Here is a 17726-nt window from a genome sequence, read left to right as displayed (position 1 = left end):
TTAAAAAAATTTTTAATTTTAAAACAACCAATTTGATGACATCACCTTTGGCTTCACAGATCAACTGATTATTCAAGACACTTATTAGGAGATTACATCGATAATTTTTTCTTTCTACATTAAAGTTTACTTTTCTCTGCCTCCATTTCACTCTATCTTCCTCCCTTCCTGTCTGTCCATTCCTCTCTTTCTCCTTTTCCACTCAAGGTGCTAATATCAGAGGGTTTGGGTCATTTCGCCCAGGACCCCTCGTTCATTGAGGTGACCAAAGCCGAGTTGGCTGATGCCTGTGACATGACCATCGAGGAGATGGAGCACGCCGCCAACAACATTCTCAACGGCAACACGGCCACGAACGCCACATCCAGCACCTCTTCCACCTCCCAGCACAGCCCCAACGGCACCCTCCTCCCCTTCCACACAGCAGCAGCAGCAACGCACAGGGACCAAGTGGTCAACGAGGGTGGGGAAGAGGCCGGAGGAAGCAGAGGCTCTGTCCATGGGCCGTCCTCGGTGGAGGAGCGGCAGGAGCTGCTAGCAGGGGGGAGGGGACGAGAAGAGGAGGAGGAAGAGGCGGAAGGGAAGGAGGAGGGGCACCACAGAAGTTCGGTTGTGATTGGAGGAGCACGGCAGAGGAACAGCGGGCTGTTGGAGGACGAGGATATGGAGTGTGTGACGAGTTTGTAGGAGACGGCTCGACGGGTTCGATCGGCCGACTGGCCCCTCTGACATCATCAGAGACTGACGCTTGTCAGTGCTGGGTAACAGCGCCGCAGCTGGCTCTGTCTGTCCCCGCCCCTCACACACACACGCACACAGACACACAGACACACACACACAGATACACTGTCTGCCTCTCTGCCAGACATAACCGCTCTGGACACTGGCGGCCAGTGACGCAACCTTAAACACCTGGTTATGACTATGTTTGTTTATATGAGTTTGTATGTGTGTGAGTATTTGTAGTAAAGTATACCACACTATACTCTATACTATCTGAGTGTATGCTTGTGTGTTTGCGTGTGATCTATGATTTTCTCTATTTGTACGTGTACGTGAGTGCGTGTGTTCTCCACACGTGTCTGAGTGTGTCTCTAAAGTGCCTCACAGTTTTATCATGTCCTCAAAGTGTGAAGAGCTGAAAAGTAGAGACAAGCAAAAAAAAGTGAGGGGAAAGTAGGAATGGAGGAACTGTAGAAAGGAAACAACAGAAGCAAGTCCTTTTATGGATTTCCTGCAGCTGACATAGTGTGTTTATTGTTTTCATTTCCTCTGCCTACTTTGGTGTTGTGTTATTGTTGTTTGTCTGGCCGCCATGAAGCCAGGTAGGGGACAGCAGACCAGCTTGTGGAGGGGGTCAGTTAAGGATTCAAATCTGACCACACCCACTTGAGGTCAAAGGTCAACTCCTCCTTCTTGGTTCACTGATGATGAAGCGCTGTATTGAGTAAACGGGGGTGAGGAAAACCCTGTTTGAAATTCTCTTCCTCTTCCAAAGCTAAGGAACCTTGGAGCACAGCCCTGCCAGCCTGGGGGTCGGATTAAGGTGACACGCCACCCCCAGCCAAAGGGGGGGAAGGATTTGAGGGATGGACCAACAGCCACAACATGCCTGCTGTAGGGGGCCACGGGCAGAGAGAGACACTCTCTGGCCCACAGGAAGCTAGCCAGCTCTTTTATCCGCTGGTCAATAAGATGCCAGCGAGAGACAAACTCGCCTCGTCACCTTTATCTGGCTTCGCCTCCTCTGCCGCTTTTCCTCTTTTGGCCACACCCACTTTCTGCCCCAAACAGGAAATGGGAGGAGCATTTGGTGGCTAAGCAGAGACAGCGAGCCCCCCTTTTCTGCCTCATACCTCGCCGTTCCTCACTCCTCCCTCTCTCCTTCCTCCCTCCTCTTTGGTTATTCCACCATCCGTCTCCCTCCATCGCTGGGTTTTTGCTTTTTCAGCCCTCGGGAGGTGAGTGTGTCGAACAGGGCAACAGAGATGGAGGGTGGAGGAGAGAATGGGAGTGACCGATTGAAATGAAAACAGACTCTGGGCATGGATCTACAGAGGATCTGTCCGTCAATCAACCTCACTTCCTTCTCCAAAACCCTCCTCTTCCTCTCAGCGTGGAATCCTATTGGATTTGCTGCCACACACTCTCTCTACAGACCACGCCCACTATGTATTTAACAGTTCAATATTGTGCAAAACTGGCTAGCCATGACTATTTTGTTTTATATTCATGATGTTATTGGTTTAATTTATCCTTGATTTGTTTGCACAATCGGGGTGCTGGTCTTATAAATGTATTTTTGCTCGGTTTATTTTAGGAGAATTTTAAGAGGTTTTAAGTATCGAAGCAGGGCGTAGTGTTTGCGTGCGAGTGTATAACTATATTTGTGCGTGCGGGTGTGTGTCTGCGTTTTAGTACAGGATGTATGTGTGTACGAATGTGTGAGATAGTGTGTATCTAAAAGGGGGGTCTTTCTCTCTATCAGTATGCACCTTTTACAGATTGTATCTATTTATTTATTTATTTTTCCCAGAAGAGAAAAAAATGAGTGTGAGGATGTACGTTTGTATGTGCGTGCGTGCCTGTGTTCGAGTGGTTACTTATGTATTCTAAAAAGCTGATTTTAAGCCTAGACAGTAAATTAAGGTAGCATTACAAGTATGGTATTGTTTGTGTTTGTGTGTGTGTGTGTGTGTGTGTGTGCGTGCGTGCGAGGGTGTGTGTGTGCGTGTGTGTGTGTGATAATGGGCCTCCTTAACACAGGGTTACCATGGACAGGCATGCTTCCAAAGCTTTGTGATTTCTTTAGCACGGTTTTTACTTTTTAGCCGAGCTGCAGAGTCAGAAACCACTCTCAATCTTAAAAAAATTAGTCATCACATAATTTTCCTTTAATTTTTCTGTTTTTAGAGGTAGTTAGGCGTAAGGTCTCCAGCGAGGTCAGAGTGACGGTTACGTTTACAGCGGTGATGAGTTTCGGCATTGCAGCTTGGCCACAAGGTAACGAGCCTTTTGGCAATTGCTGCATTTCTTCTTTATGGTGGATGGTTGCTCTGAATGGTAGAAGCACCAAATTCATACTGCCACAGTGACGCTTCGTGAATGAACTGGGGAGGGGGGGGGTGACGCTCTGATCGCTCGGCTGTAACACACCGTAATCATGTGAGTTCACCATTTAATCGTAGTTTAAACTCCAAATGAACTATTAGGGCTGGTGTACAGATGCTGCAAGACTTCAGGTCTGCTCATATCACAAAACCTTATGATTTATTGTCATTGTTAGAAATAAAACAATTCCTTGTCTGTAATATCATTTACTGGTAAAAAATTAAGTACTGAAAAAATTATACTACAAATTTACTGGTAATTGATAAGATGTGATAATTGTTTGGTTACCGTGATACATTATTGGATACGAATCAGAAAACTGTCAGTTTGGAGGGAAGTTGCATCCTGGATGATCCCCTGGTGTAATTTTTGTCTTTTAATTTTTTTGTAACAGATTTTAGGTAGCATGCGGACAACTTTTTATTGAACTTTCTCTATTATGGCACAGGTATGGACCTCAGGCCATAGTACATTACACAGGGCACATGTCTCTCTTTGCTATTGTATCTTCTCCAAAAAAAAAAACATTCCTAATGTCAGTATCACATCCTTGGTACCAACTGTCACATTCATTAAACTACTTTATAGTATTTAGAGCTGAATGATTCAGCTTTCTGAAATGTTAAGTTACAAATTATGCTAACCACTGAAAATTTGGAAAGACAATTGTTGTTACCACCACAATCCGGACGCAAACTCAGCTAGACATTAGGATAGTAATGAAAGTCTTATCTTACCAAACCAGTGCTAACATGCAGATCCATCTCAGTAATAATTTTATGTTAAGGTTATAGGATTAAAAACAGCACTTTTGAACTCTTTTATTAGCCTTAACAAATCCAAATATGTTGAAGTAGCCTAGGACAATTCAAGAAACACTTTCAAAAGATAAATTCTATAAATTATCTCTAAAAATGTCACTTTGAAAAGACACTGAAGTCCTACCCAGAGACACTATTACATCGACTTATAGCCATTAGTTTTCACTTTCATTTCCCATTAAGGACTACCTGCTGAGCTCTCATTCCTACATGTTAAGCAGAGCAGGTTTGTGGCAGGGAAGGGTATGCATGAACACACTGCCATACACTGCATCCTGTGCCAGTAACAGACTTCTGACATTATTATGCAAACTAAATGTGAATGTTGAACGTGTTTTTAGCGGCAGTGCTATTGTTGTTTTGTGGTTATGATCATACTGCGAACCCTGAAGAAGTCTGTGTTGTCAAAGGAAATACCCTCCCTGACATTTAATCTGTTGTTGTTGTTTTTTTTCATATCCAGGATCCTTTGGCTTCGTGAAATATCTCTCCATCATTTCTTTCTTTCCTTCAGTTTTTCTAAAAGCACCTCACTAAAATTGTTCTTTATCGAATTAACTTGGTATCATAAGCTAATAAGCTACTTTGCGGCTAGTGGCTCAGTTTCAGTATAAGCTGCTTTTTTTTTTTGGTCAAACTTCAAGTCTAAAAGTGAGGAAGGCAGATTTAGGTATAGTCAAGCATATTAGTGTGTGCAAGGAAGCATCTGGGTTTAGTGTTTTAACTTTAAAGTTCACACAGTCTCACTTTGTGCTTGGCTTTTTGTTTCCACACTTGGGTTGGATCAGCCCTGGCAAAGTTTATTTAAGCCTGAATTTAAATGAGTTCTCTTCCTGGTTATTTTTGCTAATTTACCTGATAAACCAATGGCTTATTAGGTCTAAATCCTCAATAATAAATGTAACCAGCAGGCACCTGAAGTGTAAAGTAGTAGATTTTGTATCCAAGCTGCTACAGAGGAGCAAGCGTGTCTGCTTCCTAACAACAATTTTATCAGCCACTATAGCAACAGCTATGAATGTCTCTATCTCAAGACAGTTTTGATAAGACACCATGTAATGACCATGTCACTTTAACAAATCAATGAATTATCCAATACAGAACCGTTGTCAGACCTCACCCAGTTGAAATTAGGATGGGAATGTTTCCACAACCTGTATATTTTGTTTTATCATTTACAACCATAGCCTTAAGATTAATAATCCTAAATACATTCATACATGTTCAGCATCACCTCCAGCTTTGAGGATAAAAGATCATATCATCCATACATGCACATAGAAACTACATTCACTTCAAATCCTTTTACTTTTGTGTTCCTAATAAATCTTCATTTACATACTATAGAAACACATTCTTCTATAGAGTAACCCTGCATATCATACGTGCCACACCAGGCTTTTTTGTGTCTGTTTAAAGGCTCTTTGTGTTTAAATGCAGGTGAGAGAGATTCAGAGGCCTGTGGTGTCCCCGTGTGGAGTGGAGCAGCATTCCAGTTTTATGTTCTGTATAGGTTAGCATGAACTATGAGGTGTTGTGTTGCAGTATATGGTATGAGTGGGTGTAATCCTGCATCCCACAAGATATGCAAAAACAATGCAATAACTATGACTGTATACAAGGTTCCCGAAGTAAATATACTTGTAAAAGTGAAAAAAAAATCAATATCATGACAATGTATTTTTTTTTCTTCCGTTTGTTACATTTTTAAGTAAACTCAGTGGTTTCCATGCCAGAGAAACCTAACATACTTGAAATCAGGTACATTGCAGTGCAGTATAGTAAAGATGTATTTATTTATCTTTCTCGTGCCAGGGTGTTGGATCTGCATCTGCAGTCAAAAATGTGTGTTGATACAGTGATGTGAAATTGGTGTTTTTGCTTGTGGTTTGACATCCATGACATCAACAGAAACCCGGAATGAACAGCTGAAGATTTATTTTGATGATTCAGCAGCAAAAACAACTCACTTCACCTCCCTGACTTAATATGTTTTTGACTGTATCCCTTTTCTCTCGTTTAATTCCAGTTAGTTTTTAAATGGATTGAGCTACGTGGGTGTACCATCAGTATTGCATGAGGTTCACATGTTGACATTGAGCGTGCCAGGTTTTGCAGTCGTTTTGTTTCTATCAGGTTAAGTATCATATCACATTATGACAGAGTAGCTATTTCTATTTAGTGTACATATGATTAAAGTCAGTATTTCTTCTTTAGATAAACATCTGACTGTGGACAGCAGTGGAGGGGTATTTGGAAGGTGATTTTGCATATCTTGTGTCTTATGGGCTCTTAGTTAATCTTCTGATTCTTATCCCTGAGAAGGACAGAGCTCGTGTTTATATGATTGTTGATGAATTGAGAGAAAAAGCAAACTAAAGTATTTGTACTCCCCAGCTTAGACAGGCGTCGCTACTTCTTTACCTACATGTTTCCAGAGTCTCTGTCTTCAGCTTCTATCTTTTGACTCGTCTGACATGTGGAAGATGGACCGGTGGGAATAATCTTTATGAAATGGACCAAATAATTACCCACAATTAGTAGTTTCTTTTACAAAAAGCTATTGGTGAATAATATTAGACAGCTAAACACACAGCAGCATACACATGTTATTGCTTACTTGCTATATTCAAGCACAAAGTGAACAATATACAAGCAGACAAAACTTTAAATCCACAGGTTAACCTGAAGCTGTTTCCCAATTCTATACCACACACTAATTCTGAGCAGGTGCATTTAATGTGTTCACACTAAAGTGAGACTATTAGGCATACTCATTCAGTATGCATAGTGGACTCCACTGTCCTTCAATGTAATTCACAAAGGAAATGTAAAAATGAAAGGGGTCCATCCTAGCTGTTTTTAGTATTGACATTGAATAAAATTGGGGGAAACATAATAAAAGAAGAGTAGAAATTGATCCTCCGGAGTCACAGAAGACATTATAGAACTCTTTTCACAGGTTTATAACAAGTTAACGGGCATTGTGTATGTGTGTCCCTTTAAAAAACGAATGGCGGTATGACAGTTCCAGAAAGTTGACAAATAAAATACTCTCTTCTATTATTTTAAAATCACAGTTTAATTGACATTAGACAGTCGTGTATTGCATAATTTCCTGTTAGTATAAAATGTTTAAAGTATTAAATATGCTGATTTCTTATACCAACTGCAAACACATACAGATGGGATTTAGTATACAGGTAGTGTGTAGTATGGATTTGGAACAGTCCTTTTCAACAGCTGCAAATCACATTGTCCACCATGAGCCAGGTCTGTTTGCTGTAGATAGTTAGTAGACTGCAGCTGTGCCTGCTGGATGTCCACCTTCAGCTAGCTAGAGTACAACCACACCCCTCTGCCGTAAAGGGTGCACTTCAAATTCAAGTGATTTCTTCAAGCGAAAGCAAGGATAGAGAGAATAAAGGCCGGATGACAATCTAGTGTTGATGGATGATAACAATGGGAAGCAGTGAGTGTTTGGTCTGAGTAAGAATATTGGATGAAGAGTATTTTTAGTATTGTTTTATTTCATCATGTTTGAATTTCAGGGTGGTCTTAAGTTCTGACATGGTGAATTATATATCCAAGTAATGTTTTATGTGATGTGCATGGGTTTCTCTCTCTAGGGATATAAAGTATTGGTCCTATGTGAATGATAATATCTTTTGTCTCACCACTAGCCAATGATTGTATATTTTTATATACCGTATACCATACTATAGCAAAGATATATATGAATATATAATATTTAATCACCAGAATGTTAGAGTAAGGAAAGGGCAGAACACTTATTTGGGAATGTAGTTATTGAAATACTGGTCATGAAAATGTGTTATATAGGCCTACTGACTGTCAGTATGAATTTATTGAACAAAGTCCCGCTTTATTGACTGTATTTTTGACCAAAAGGAACCAGCAGGGAATAATGTAGTTATATTTACTGAAGAAGAAATATTGTATGTTTAAGCTGATGGCATATACACAATGGGCTTGGATGATTCCCAGACGATGTGGCGTTTCAGTCCTTGACTCAAATATGACTCTATTTAAATATGATTAGCTGCAGAACACACACAACAGAAAGGCTACTTCACAATTTGAATTTTCTTAAATACAGGTAAGTAAATCCATTACCAGTGCTGTGGCTGTGGAGGCTCTTTGTTCAGCTTTTAAGGACCCTAAAGTATAGAAATTAATGCTGCCAAATAATTTGACACCTACTTTAAGCAACAGAGAGATCTGAAATCTAAAACGCGTTTGCTTATGTGTTTGTCCGTTTTGCGTGAAGTGTTCTGAAAGACATTAACCGACCAGCAACCTGTCAGTGCAGGTAAAAGTCTGGACATTTTTCCTACTGTAGCACGAGAGATCCTTCTCTCTTTCACTAGTCTTACATCAGCGACACACACATACATATATACACTGTAAACTCAAATGCTTTCTTTAAGCTATTAAAGACATCTAACCAAAAAAAATCCACCTATTAAGGACTAGATCTCTCTATGCTTTGAGCTATTACAATCATGTAGCTTCAATTTGTTTTCTTCCAATGAAGAAAATTAGGGGACTTGAACTACATCTGAACCCCTAAATTATTACACCCATAGTTTTGTGTGTTTATGCAGCAGTGAGTAAAATTACTTGTTGGATTTAGGCTGAAAGAGACATTATGTCCGTTTTTTTTGTGGCATCTAAAAATGTTGAATTTATATTCTGCATCTTGACAGTGACGGCGATACCCCCCCCCCACATGCTTTGTTTATGTGGAAGAGCTGTTGTATATATTTAAGATGTCATCCAACATGTTTTGACAAAAATAGTACTTTACACACATATACCATTTAAAGAAGAATTAGAGTTGTGTGTAAATCCTAAACTGCACACAGACGTGTGTTACGTATCAGAGAGCGAGGCTGAAAAGCAGGAGTCAAGTTATTTCTCCGATCTTGGTCATTCAGATTTCCTCATGTGGATCTACCTTCAGATATATTTTCTAGTAAACAGAAGTGTTTGTTGATCATTGTTTGATCCAGACAAAACTATTTTAAGAGGACTATTTTGAATATAGATTTTTATTTTCCTTTTTTTCCAAGGTAAAAATCAGCATAGCCTGTTGTAGGAGTCTAATTTATCAAATTAAATCCAATTAAAATATGAATTTCCTTCTCTAGAGAAACAAGAGAGGATTGTCTCTTTGTTTGTCTGTTGTACAAATGTTTTTTTGACACCAATGCTGATGAACGCTTTAGGAAATGGAACAGAAAGTGAAAGAAGGAATATATTATAAAATACAAGTTTATAGTGCAAGTGTCTTCTATTTTAGATATTATATATATATATATATAGAAAACTATATCTAAATTATAAAATATTGAATGAAAGTTTGATGAATCAAAAGAAAAGAAATTGAAGGAAAATGCCCACTGTTAAACTCAACATACTGGCATTTTCTATATATCGGACTGACAGGACAAATGTTTTAATGGCTTTACCATCAGCTGAATGTTTGCATTTACAAATCATTATCGATAAGTTTCCTTTGTGTGAAAATTATTCTTTGTCTCTTTGTTGCCAGTGCAAAAGTAGGATTATAGGGAGAAACAAAGTACATGCAATGGAATTACACATTATATAGGTACATATTTAGACATCTGAAGGACTAATTATAATCTTGATTAATTGTCAAGAAATTAGGCACCAGTCTGGGAGTTTATGTTTAAAAGAACTTTTTGTTTGCACACATTCAATTTACAGCTTGCAAAATTTTAATAAATTTGTAATAATTCATTTTGCAGGAAAACTTATTCTGGTGTCACAAAGTTTTAAAACCATAATCAGTATTGAAAAAATCTTAACCCTCTGCTGCACTGGCTCATAGTGACACTCAAACACTCACAGACGCATGTGGTGAGGAACAAAAAATATGAATTATTTACAACCCTCATCCTTTTTCCCGGGGCTGGAGAGCCCTAACCATTAGCCAAATAAATGATATTTGCTTGTCCGATAGATGTAGAGATAACATAGGATAGTTAAGATATAACTTACCCATTGTGTAGCAGCACCTACAGCAGCACCCATATGTGAACATTTAGGATGACTGTTAGTATTGTAAGTACCTCGAAAGCCTTGTGTTTATCACTCATTCCTTCTCTTACTGTTATTCGTACACTTAAATTAATAATAGATCATAAAGGATATCCCTGTTTGCACATGTTGGAGTATCTGACACAGAGATTGCTCTTTGTGTTTCACTTTTTTTGGAGAACGCTGCACCCACAGCCTGTTGATTGAGGAGAGGAGTTTTCTGTACCAGCTAGTGTTTCTAACAGTGACTTTCTTCAAGATATTACTTCAGCTAACAACTCTCAGCTCTAGAGGAGTGGCAGCAGCTTTACGGTGCAGTGAAACCATAAATGGTTCTGCACCTGCTACTTCTCTCTCTTATTTCACTGATAAGAGCTACTTAACGTTGCACCATGAATGATAATGATTTCATCCCTTGAATGTAGGACGCAGTAATGCTCATACATATCTGAAAAAAACACATTTAGTGTTTGAAAGTTGGATTTCGGTTACTGGTTTATGTTTGGATATATTCCTTTTTTTAGAAGCCCTTAATGGAAGAAAGTATTGGAAGCTTCAGCCAGCTGCCTCAGTTTTGATCACCACAGACATAAAAGATCTGATTTGACCTCTTCGCAGACACATAGGATCGCTCCAAACCATGATTCCAAGTGGTTTCGTCTCGCCAAAAAAGACACATTTAACCACAAAAGAGTTAGAAACAAACAGGTCTTGTATGCCTGTGTGTGTGTAAAAGCAGCTTTAATGAATGACTTGGCCCATCTGAGAGCATCGGCAGTGTCGTGTACATTATCAGTGTTTTCTTCTGTGAGCTATTTCTTGCTGGTGTGGAAACGCCTCTTTAACAGCATGCAGGCGTTAACAAAAATCTTTTTATCCAGGCCTTTTGCCAGCCTGACAATATCAATGGCAGGGGATCCACGGCTCCATATACAGTAGTGTTCAACAAAAAGCTTTTCTGTCCCTAATTTACTGGGTAAATGCCAGCAGGGCTGTGCGGCTCTGTTCTCCACTGGTCAGTAGTGTCTTATGATCTCATTCATAGTCTTAGTTCACTACTCATGCAAAGTGTTAAAGGGCCTATGCCAGGATTGAGCTGTTTGTTTGTTTTTGTTTGTCGGAGAGAAATCTGTTGTTAATCCTCAAGTTTATTTTGTACGGAGAGAGGTGTTCACACAGAGACCAATTTGTTGTAATATTAGTAGTGACGCTACTGTTAAACGTAGTATTTAATAACAGCACTATTTATGGTCAAAAAAATGAACTAGAGTGTGTTATTGTACTTGCGGTAGCTTTGGAGGCAGGTGGCCATTTTGTATCTGAGTTCTTTTAACATCCCTGCGAGGGATTTCATTGGTTCTGAGGTTGCTAAGTGACACTGGCCCAACATCATTTGGTTTCCTCAGTTACCATTCGTCTCCTCGGTGACGACTGCATGGTCTCACAGTGGACACACCCTTTTTTCTTCTTCTTCTGCTTCTCTTTCTTTTTTCTAAAGGAGAGTTCTTGATTTTTTTTCATTCATTTTAGATTTTAGAAAGGGAAAGAATACAAATCAAATAAATCAGAATATTAATTCAATCACTTTTTCTACTCCTATTTTCAATAAAAAGTGAAACGAAAAACCAAACAAAAAGTTGATTTGTAAATAAGTAATGTACAGTTTGTATCTGTAACTTGTCAGTCTGTCATTGGTGACAGAGTCTGTCTTGCTTATAACGCACGCTACCAGTAAATAAAAAAAGGAAAAAGTATATTTAGACTGTATGGTCCCTTGAAAGCAAGTTTTAAATTAATATCTGATGTATATTCCTGTAACATTGCATTTTTATCTGAGGAATGATGTTATTAAAAAATTGCAAATAAATTGCATTTCCTACAGCTGTGTTTTTCAATTCCCTTTATCGGTTGCATTTCAGGTCTTTATCCTCTCATTTCATCTTGGTAGACCAATGGTGATACATTTAATTTTTTAGTTAATTACTGTATCTACTAAAATAAATAATTGTATTTGCCAATTGTAGTTTGTTAGACCGGTTTACATAAAGGTGTGCTTCACTGCGCTTCCAGGAGAAAATCCACCCTAAACATCATAATCATACTGTGTACCTTTCTATATGTTTCTGTAAGGCTGATTTAATTTGTATGTTCTCCTGAGATTGTCCATAAAACCTTGTTTAATGGTTAAAAACATTAATATATAATGTATATATATTAAAATTTGGACATAAACTCTCAAACATGTATTCGAGGAATCCAAAGGTTCACTAATTGTGGATCAATGATGAATTAGTCAAACAAAAGGTGCCACAGGTAACAGTTGAGATATAACAGACAATTGTTTGTATTTATACTCAAATAGCACAATGTAAATGATGTGTTACCAGTTTATGCTCACCTCATACATATAAATTATAGACATAAAGTATGATATTCTGATATCGCACAATTACTGTTCACAGGATCATTGGGGTATTTAGTGTATTTAACTGTACTACTAACACATTACATTTCAGGACATAAAAATCCTCTTATAGATAGCTCTTTGAGGTAACCTTTGAGGTGTCACAGCTTTTCAGCTGTGTGTTAGGTAACTTACAGTCATTTTGCTCAGTTTAAAATGATGATGATTCTCTGACAAAGTTGGGTGCAGAATTGGGAGAGAAAAGCAACAACGTGACACAAAATAGGAGCCAAAAAACAAAATAATGACAGTCAGTATTGGTGATTGTGTACAGCTGCTAGAATGCACTACTTTGGTAACCGTATATAATGAAGCAGATAACAGGAACTTTGAATACTTTACTTTCCAGTTTTTGCTGGTGAGTACACATTAAATAACTGCCATCCTCAAGAGTAATGACTTTTAATTTGCCTTGGTACAAATAAAGTTAATTTTGGTTTTAGACAGGTTTTAAAAAGACAAGGTGAAACAACAGCACTGAAAGCGCCACATTACGTGTCAGGTTTGTGAGTTGCCAAGTGTCTTTTCAGATTCCCCTGCTGGGAGAACTCTCTGTCACAGTTTGGACACTTAAACGGTTTCACTCCATTGTGGCTGAGCATGTGTCTCTTCAGACAGTTCAGTGTGAGGAAACGCTTCGGGCACTCTGAGCACAGGTACGGTCGCTCCCCTGTGTGCGAGCGCGTGTGCACGTTTAGGTGACTCTTGCTGGAGAAGCCCTTCCCGCAGTGGGTGCAGGTGTACGGCATCTCGCCCGTGTGAGAACGAGTGTGCAGCAGCAGCTCCCCGGAGGACAAAAATGACTTTCCACACATGGTGCACAAGTAATTCTTCTCCCCTCTGTGCATCTGCATGTGCCTTGCGATGCCTGCTTTGCTGAAGCCTTTCCCGCATATCATGCACAGGTTGGTGGGGCCTTCATGCAGGCGTTCATGCTGCTTGAGCGAATAGTTGCACAGGAATCCCTTGTTGCACTGGCTGCAGATGAAGATCCGTCCTCTCTTGTGGAGTCTCTGGTGCTGGTAATAACCTGACGAGCTGGTGAATCCCTTTTCACATTGGCTGCAGTGGTACGCATAGCCGTGGAGCTTAATGTGAGTCTTCAGTTGATTTGGATGTTCAAAAACCTTTTCACACTTAGGACATTTGGTTTCTTCTTCCGTGAAGTTTTTGTCCACAACTCGTGTGCTCAGAAACCTTTTGTCTTCCCCCGTAGGCTCTTTGCGTGTACGTCGTTCCTTGTTTTCCAAATTGTCCTTCTGCTTAAGTTCTTGCTTTTTTTCAACACCGTCTTTTTGTTTGCGTGTCCTCTTTTTCTCCGAGTTGCCTCCTACTTTCTTCTTTTTGGCGTTCAAGTCTTTAGTCTTCTGTTGGCTGGCCTTTTTCACAGCTAGTTTTTTCTGAATGGGAGCTGTTACGTGCTCACTCTGGATGTGCTCTTGGACCTTCCTCTTTATGCGGTGAGCGAATGAACACTGGGGACAGATGAATAAACGAGACAGACGACCTGGAAACAGATTGACAAACGAGTTAGTAAAATAAAATTGACCGATTCTCGACCAATCCTGGTCTGCTACTGCAGCTGATTTTGTCTAACCTGATTCCCTTTTTGGCAACCACTCCTTTGCAGCGATGTCTGAGCTTTGACTTGAATCTTCTTCTAAATCTTCCAATGAAAGGGTCTCTTCCTCATTGTCATAATCATCTTCCTCACTGTAAGCCTCAGTGAACCTCTCAACTGTTTGGACAGGGAGGGCCAGGGTGGACAAAAGGATATCTTCCTCCCTGCTGGAATGAGCTTGTAGTAGAGGAAGCGAGGAACAAGACAAGATTGTCACAAAATGAGCAAGACAGCAGCGAGGAAACAAGAAAACAGAGCCTTTTCACACCTTGATCTTTTACACAGATGGAAACTACTTACAGAACTCTGTTCCTCGTGTCTTTTCTGTTAAACTTACCAGAGCTGAGAGTCCCCAACTGTTTGTGATGAAGCAGCAGAGTCTTAAGAGCAAAGGGTTCAGACTGATGCTGTCCAAATTCTTCTGACACCGATGTTGTTTCAGTGAGCCATGCTGCTGTCTGACACACACAAAGAAGAAGACAGAGATGCAGGTTGGCAAGTGAAACAACACCATCCAGAGCAAAAACACAAACAGACGAAAATCCAGTGACAATGTTTGATGTTGTGGCTCAAAATTATCTTTATTTTAGTTGAGAAATAACACAGTGAACTTCTGATTTCATACATTTTAAACTGAAAAACAAGAATCAATGTGGCTGCACAATTCGTGTAAATACGTTGTTACTAGCCCATTAGAAGGGTTTGGTTATTCGCTACAGCCTTTGCTAACTATTTTAAGTATGCCTTCAACATCCCCCAAATGCATCTTCCCTGGATGACAAAAATTGCAGAGCAGCTCGGTCACTTTTTTATTTTTATTTTCAAAGGATAGAAGTTGGCCTCAGTGAAAAATGTTATTTCATTTACAATACCTGTTATACTCAAAAGATACATGCTTTTTATTTAGGATTAATACTGTAACAGTGCGAGTTGTTTTGCTGAATGTAACAGGTGTCAATGAGTTTGGTGTCAGACAGTACCTGTTGCAGATCTGGTATGGGCAGCAGCTGCTCCAGCCTGGACAGGAACTCAGACACCAGCTGCTGCAGTCTTTGGTCATAGTTAGAGCCGTAGTTTGCAGGAAAAACCTCCTACAGAAACAGCCAGAGCTTTGGATTTAAATTATCAACACATTGCCGCTATAAATGGTTGATGAAGATCTTTAAGAGATATGTATTTCCCACAGATACACTCACTTGGAAGAAGATCTCCTTTTCAAAAGGAACATTCAAAAGATTCTGAACCAGGCTGGCAAAGTTGGTGTAAGAGGTCTTCAGTATATCAACACTGGCCTGTCACGAAGTAAACAACAATAAAGTTGTTGGGTTAGAGGTTTCCACTACTGTGTTTACCTTCAGTTTGTATTCAAAAACAGTAATGGCATTACAGAACTCCATATCTGTGACTATGGGAATGTCCTGGATTTCTAAATGTGTGCGTTATCCATGGTGGGTTTATGGAGCAGCTCTGAATATTCTTTAAAATCCAACCATTTGGTCAGTGGTGCTCAGTTCAGCACTGCAGGCGTGGATTTTATCCAGGTGGCTCTGGATGGTCTGCAGGTTGGCGACGCCATCACCACGACACAGCTCCAGAACCAGCTGCAGTGGGGCAAAGGTGGGAGACAGGTAACTCAAAAGAGCACGACACAGCAGGGACAAGATTATGAGAAACAGAGCAATAGTATGATAGTTTGTTAAAAGACAAACAAGATACACACCAACAGCAAAGTAAAAAATGAGGAAATAGGAATATCTTTCCTCACAAGTAATTATTTTCACAATCATGAAATGATAAATACTACAGTGAATGTGAAACACAAAAATGCCAATGTCCAACTGCACTTTAAGGACTCCATGCTGGCTAAAAATTAATTCTTGATAGTTGATAATCATATTTGACTAAAAGCTGTAGTGTGAGTGGACCAGAAATGTTGTTTTTGTGGGGTAAAATACACCGATCACCCATTATGAGCCCTGACAAGTAAAGTGAGTAACACCGATTATCTGGTTATCATGGCACTGAGGACTTGAGCGACTTTGCCAAGGGCCAAATTGAGATGGCTAGACCACTGGGTCAGAGCATCTCCAAAACATGAGCAGCAGGGTGCCCAGGTGCTCATAATGTTATGGCTCATCTGTGTATCTAGCAATTCAAAACCCACAGGAAAACTTCAAGACTACATATATGCACATGGCGAAGGTAGGAAAAAAATAAACAAGTAAAATGCGTCTCTTGTGGAGCCACTGAGGGAAACGAGTAACAAACAGTACCATCTTGGCATCACTGACACACACATTTAATAAGGCTGACAAAGAGTAGTTCCTCACCCTCGCTCTCAGGCCCAGGATGAGCTGAGCTCTCTGATTGGGACTCAGGAGCTCTGGGACGATCTCTGTCGCCAAACTGATGAAGTCCACCAGTTTGTCATACTGCATCACACTGTGCTGCTGTACTACTTGCCATATGAAAGCAGACATAAGTCTCACTGGAGGGACGAGGAGATGTAAGGAGGCCGGGGGAAGAGGGGGGCCTGGAGAGGACATTTGAGACAAGCGTACTCGAATGAATGAATAAAGTACATTTTGTCCACAGAGGCTCCTATAATCATTTAGAAGCTACTTGACCACAACTGTATTCAGCATTAGCAAGCTAACGTGAGCCTAAACACATTAGTAACTCTAAAAATGACCGACTGCGACCACTAACAGACACCTACATACATAATTACACAAACCTTTGCTTCTCCACGCCATTCCTTGGTTTAAAAACGTCTAAACAATGAACAAAATACCCCTTCAGCATACATTTTACAGAGCAGGGAAACACATTCACAACTTCCGAGTAAAACGGATGTTATGAATACGGTCTTGCTGTTTGCGTATTCCTTCAAAATAAAAGCTGGGACGTCCAATTCTGTTCTATTCAAAATAAATGTGTCGTTGTGATGTAATAATAAACGAAACTATCAAAAAAATTAATAAGAGAGGAGAGGAGGCAAATTAGTCACAAACAGGTGGCTGCGTGTGCATGCTGGGAAATAGTACATGTTGCCAGTAGATGGCGCACATTTGTTTTTGTGCTATCATGGATCTTTTACCCTTTCATTTATTCATTTGTACTGCTAAACAATTCATATAATGCAACATAAATACAGCAGCCATGCAACAAAGTCCTATCTTTTTTGATGCTTTGGGGGATTTTTAAATGCTTTGTTAAAAATCATTGTGCATGTAATGGATGTTAATCAGCCAAACGGAGTAGTGATAGATTAACCACTGTAAAATGCACAATTTACAGTGGTGGAATGTAACAAACAATTTACTAAAATACTGGACTTATTCAAGGTATTTTTTAACTTTACTTGAGTATTTTCACTTAATGTAACTTTATGTACTTTTACTCCATCTCAGAGGCAAATATTGTACTTTTTACTTAACTATTTTTCTGTAAGCTTTGGTTTCTAGTTACCTTTTTCTGTACAGGGAAATCATGTAAATCCAAAGTTGGTGAATCTTTAATGAATATTTTTCTGAGAAACTGAAGCATCAAGTGTTCCTTCTGCTGAGGAAATTCTCCGACTTCCTAAGATGAATTAATTATAGGTCTAAATTATAAA

At 39.6% G+C, this 17726-nt stretch overlaps 2 protein-coding genes across 3 annotated transcripts in view; one reads left to right on the top strand and one right to left on the bottom strand.

Moving 5' to 3' along the window:
- Positions 1-11894, top strand: part of cacna1c (calcium channel, voltage-dependent, L type, alpha 1C subunit) — a 139495-nt gene extending 127601 nt beyond the window's left edge. For both annotated transcript variants that reach the window (XM_035673392.1, XM_035673400.1), the window contains one exon: positions 208-11894. In XM_035673392.1, the coding sequence (XP_035529285.1) occupies positions 208-687 (480 nt within the window). In that variant the 3' untranslated portion in view covers positions 688-11894. The remainder of the gene's footprint in view (positions 1-207) is intronic.
- A 978-nt stretch (positions 11895-12872) lies between these two features.
- Positions 12873-16961, bottom strand: LOC118336096 (zinc finger protein 436-like). Its single transcript, XM_035672674.1, has 8 exons — positions 16845-16961; positions 16438-16640; positions 15598-15708; positions 15304-15399; positions 15088-15198; positions 14445-14565; positions 14084-14284; positions 12873-13993 (listed from the first exon to the last, which is right to left on the bottom strand). The coding sequence occupies exons 1-8, from the start codon at positions 16861-16863 to the stop codon at positions 12978-12980; spliced, it is 1878 nt and encodes a 625-aa protein (XP_035528567.1). The 5' UTR covers positions 16864-16961; the 3' UTR covers positions 12873-12977.
- Between the last annotated feature and the right edge of the window lie 765 nt (positions 16962-17726).

Source organism: Morone saxatilis, unplaced genomic scaffold (assembly GCF_004916995.1).
Source record: "Morone saxatilis isolate NCDOM2014 unplaced genomic scaffold, NCSU_SB_2.0 Contig10, whole genome shotgun sequence".
Classification (NCBI taxonomy): Eukaryota; Metazoa; Chordata; class Actinopteri; family Moronidae; genus Morone; species Morone saxatilis.
Note: the sequence above shows the minus strand (reverse complement) of the source record. Positions and strands in the feature narration are given on the sequence as shown.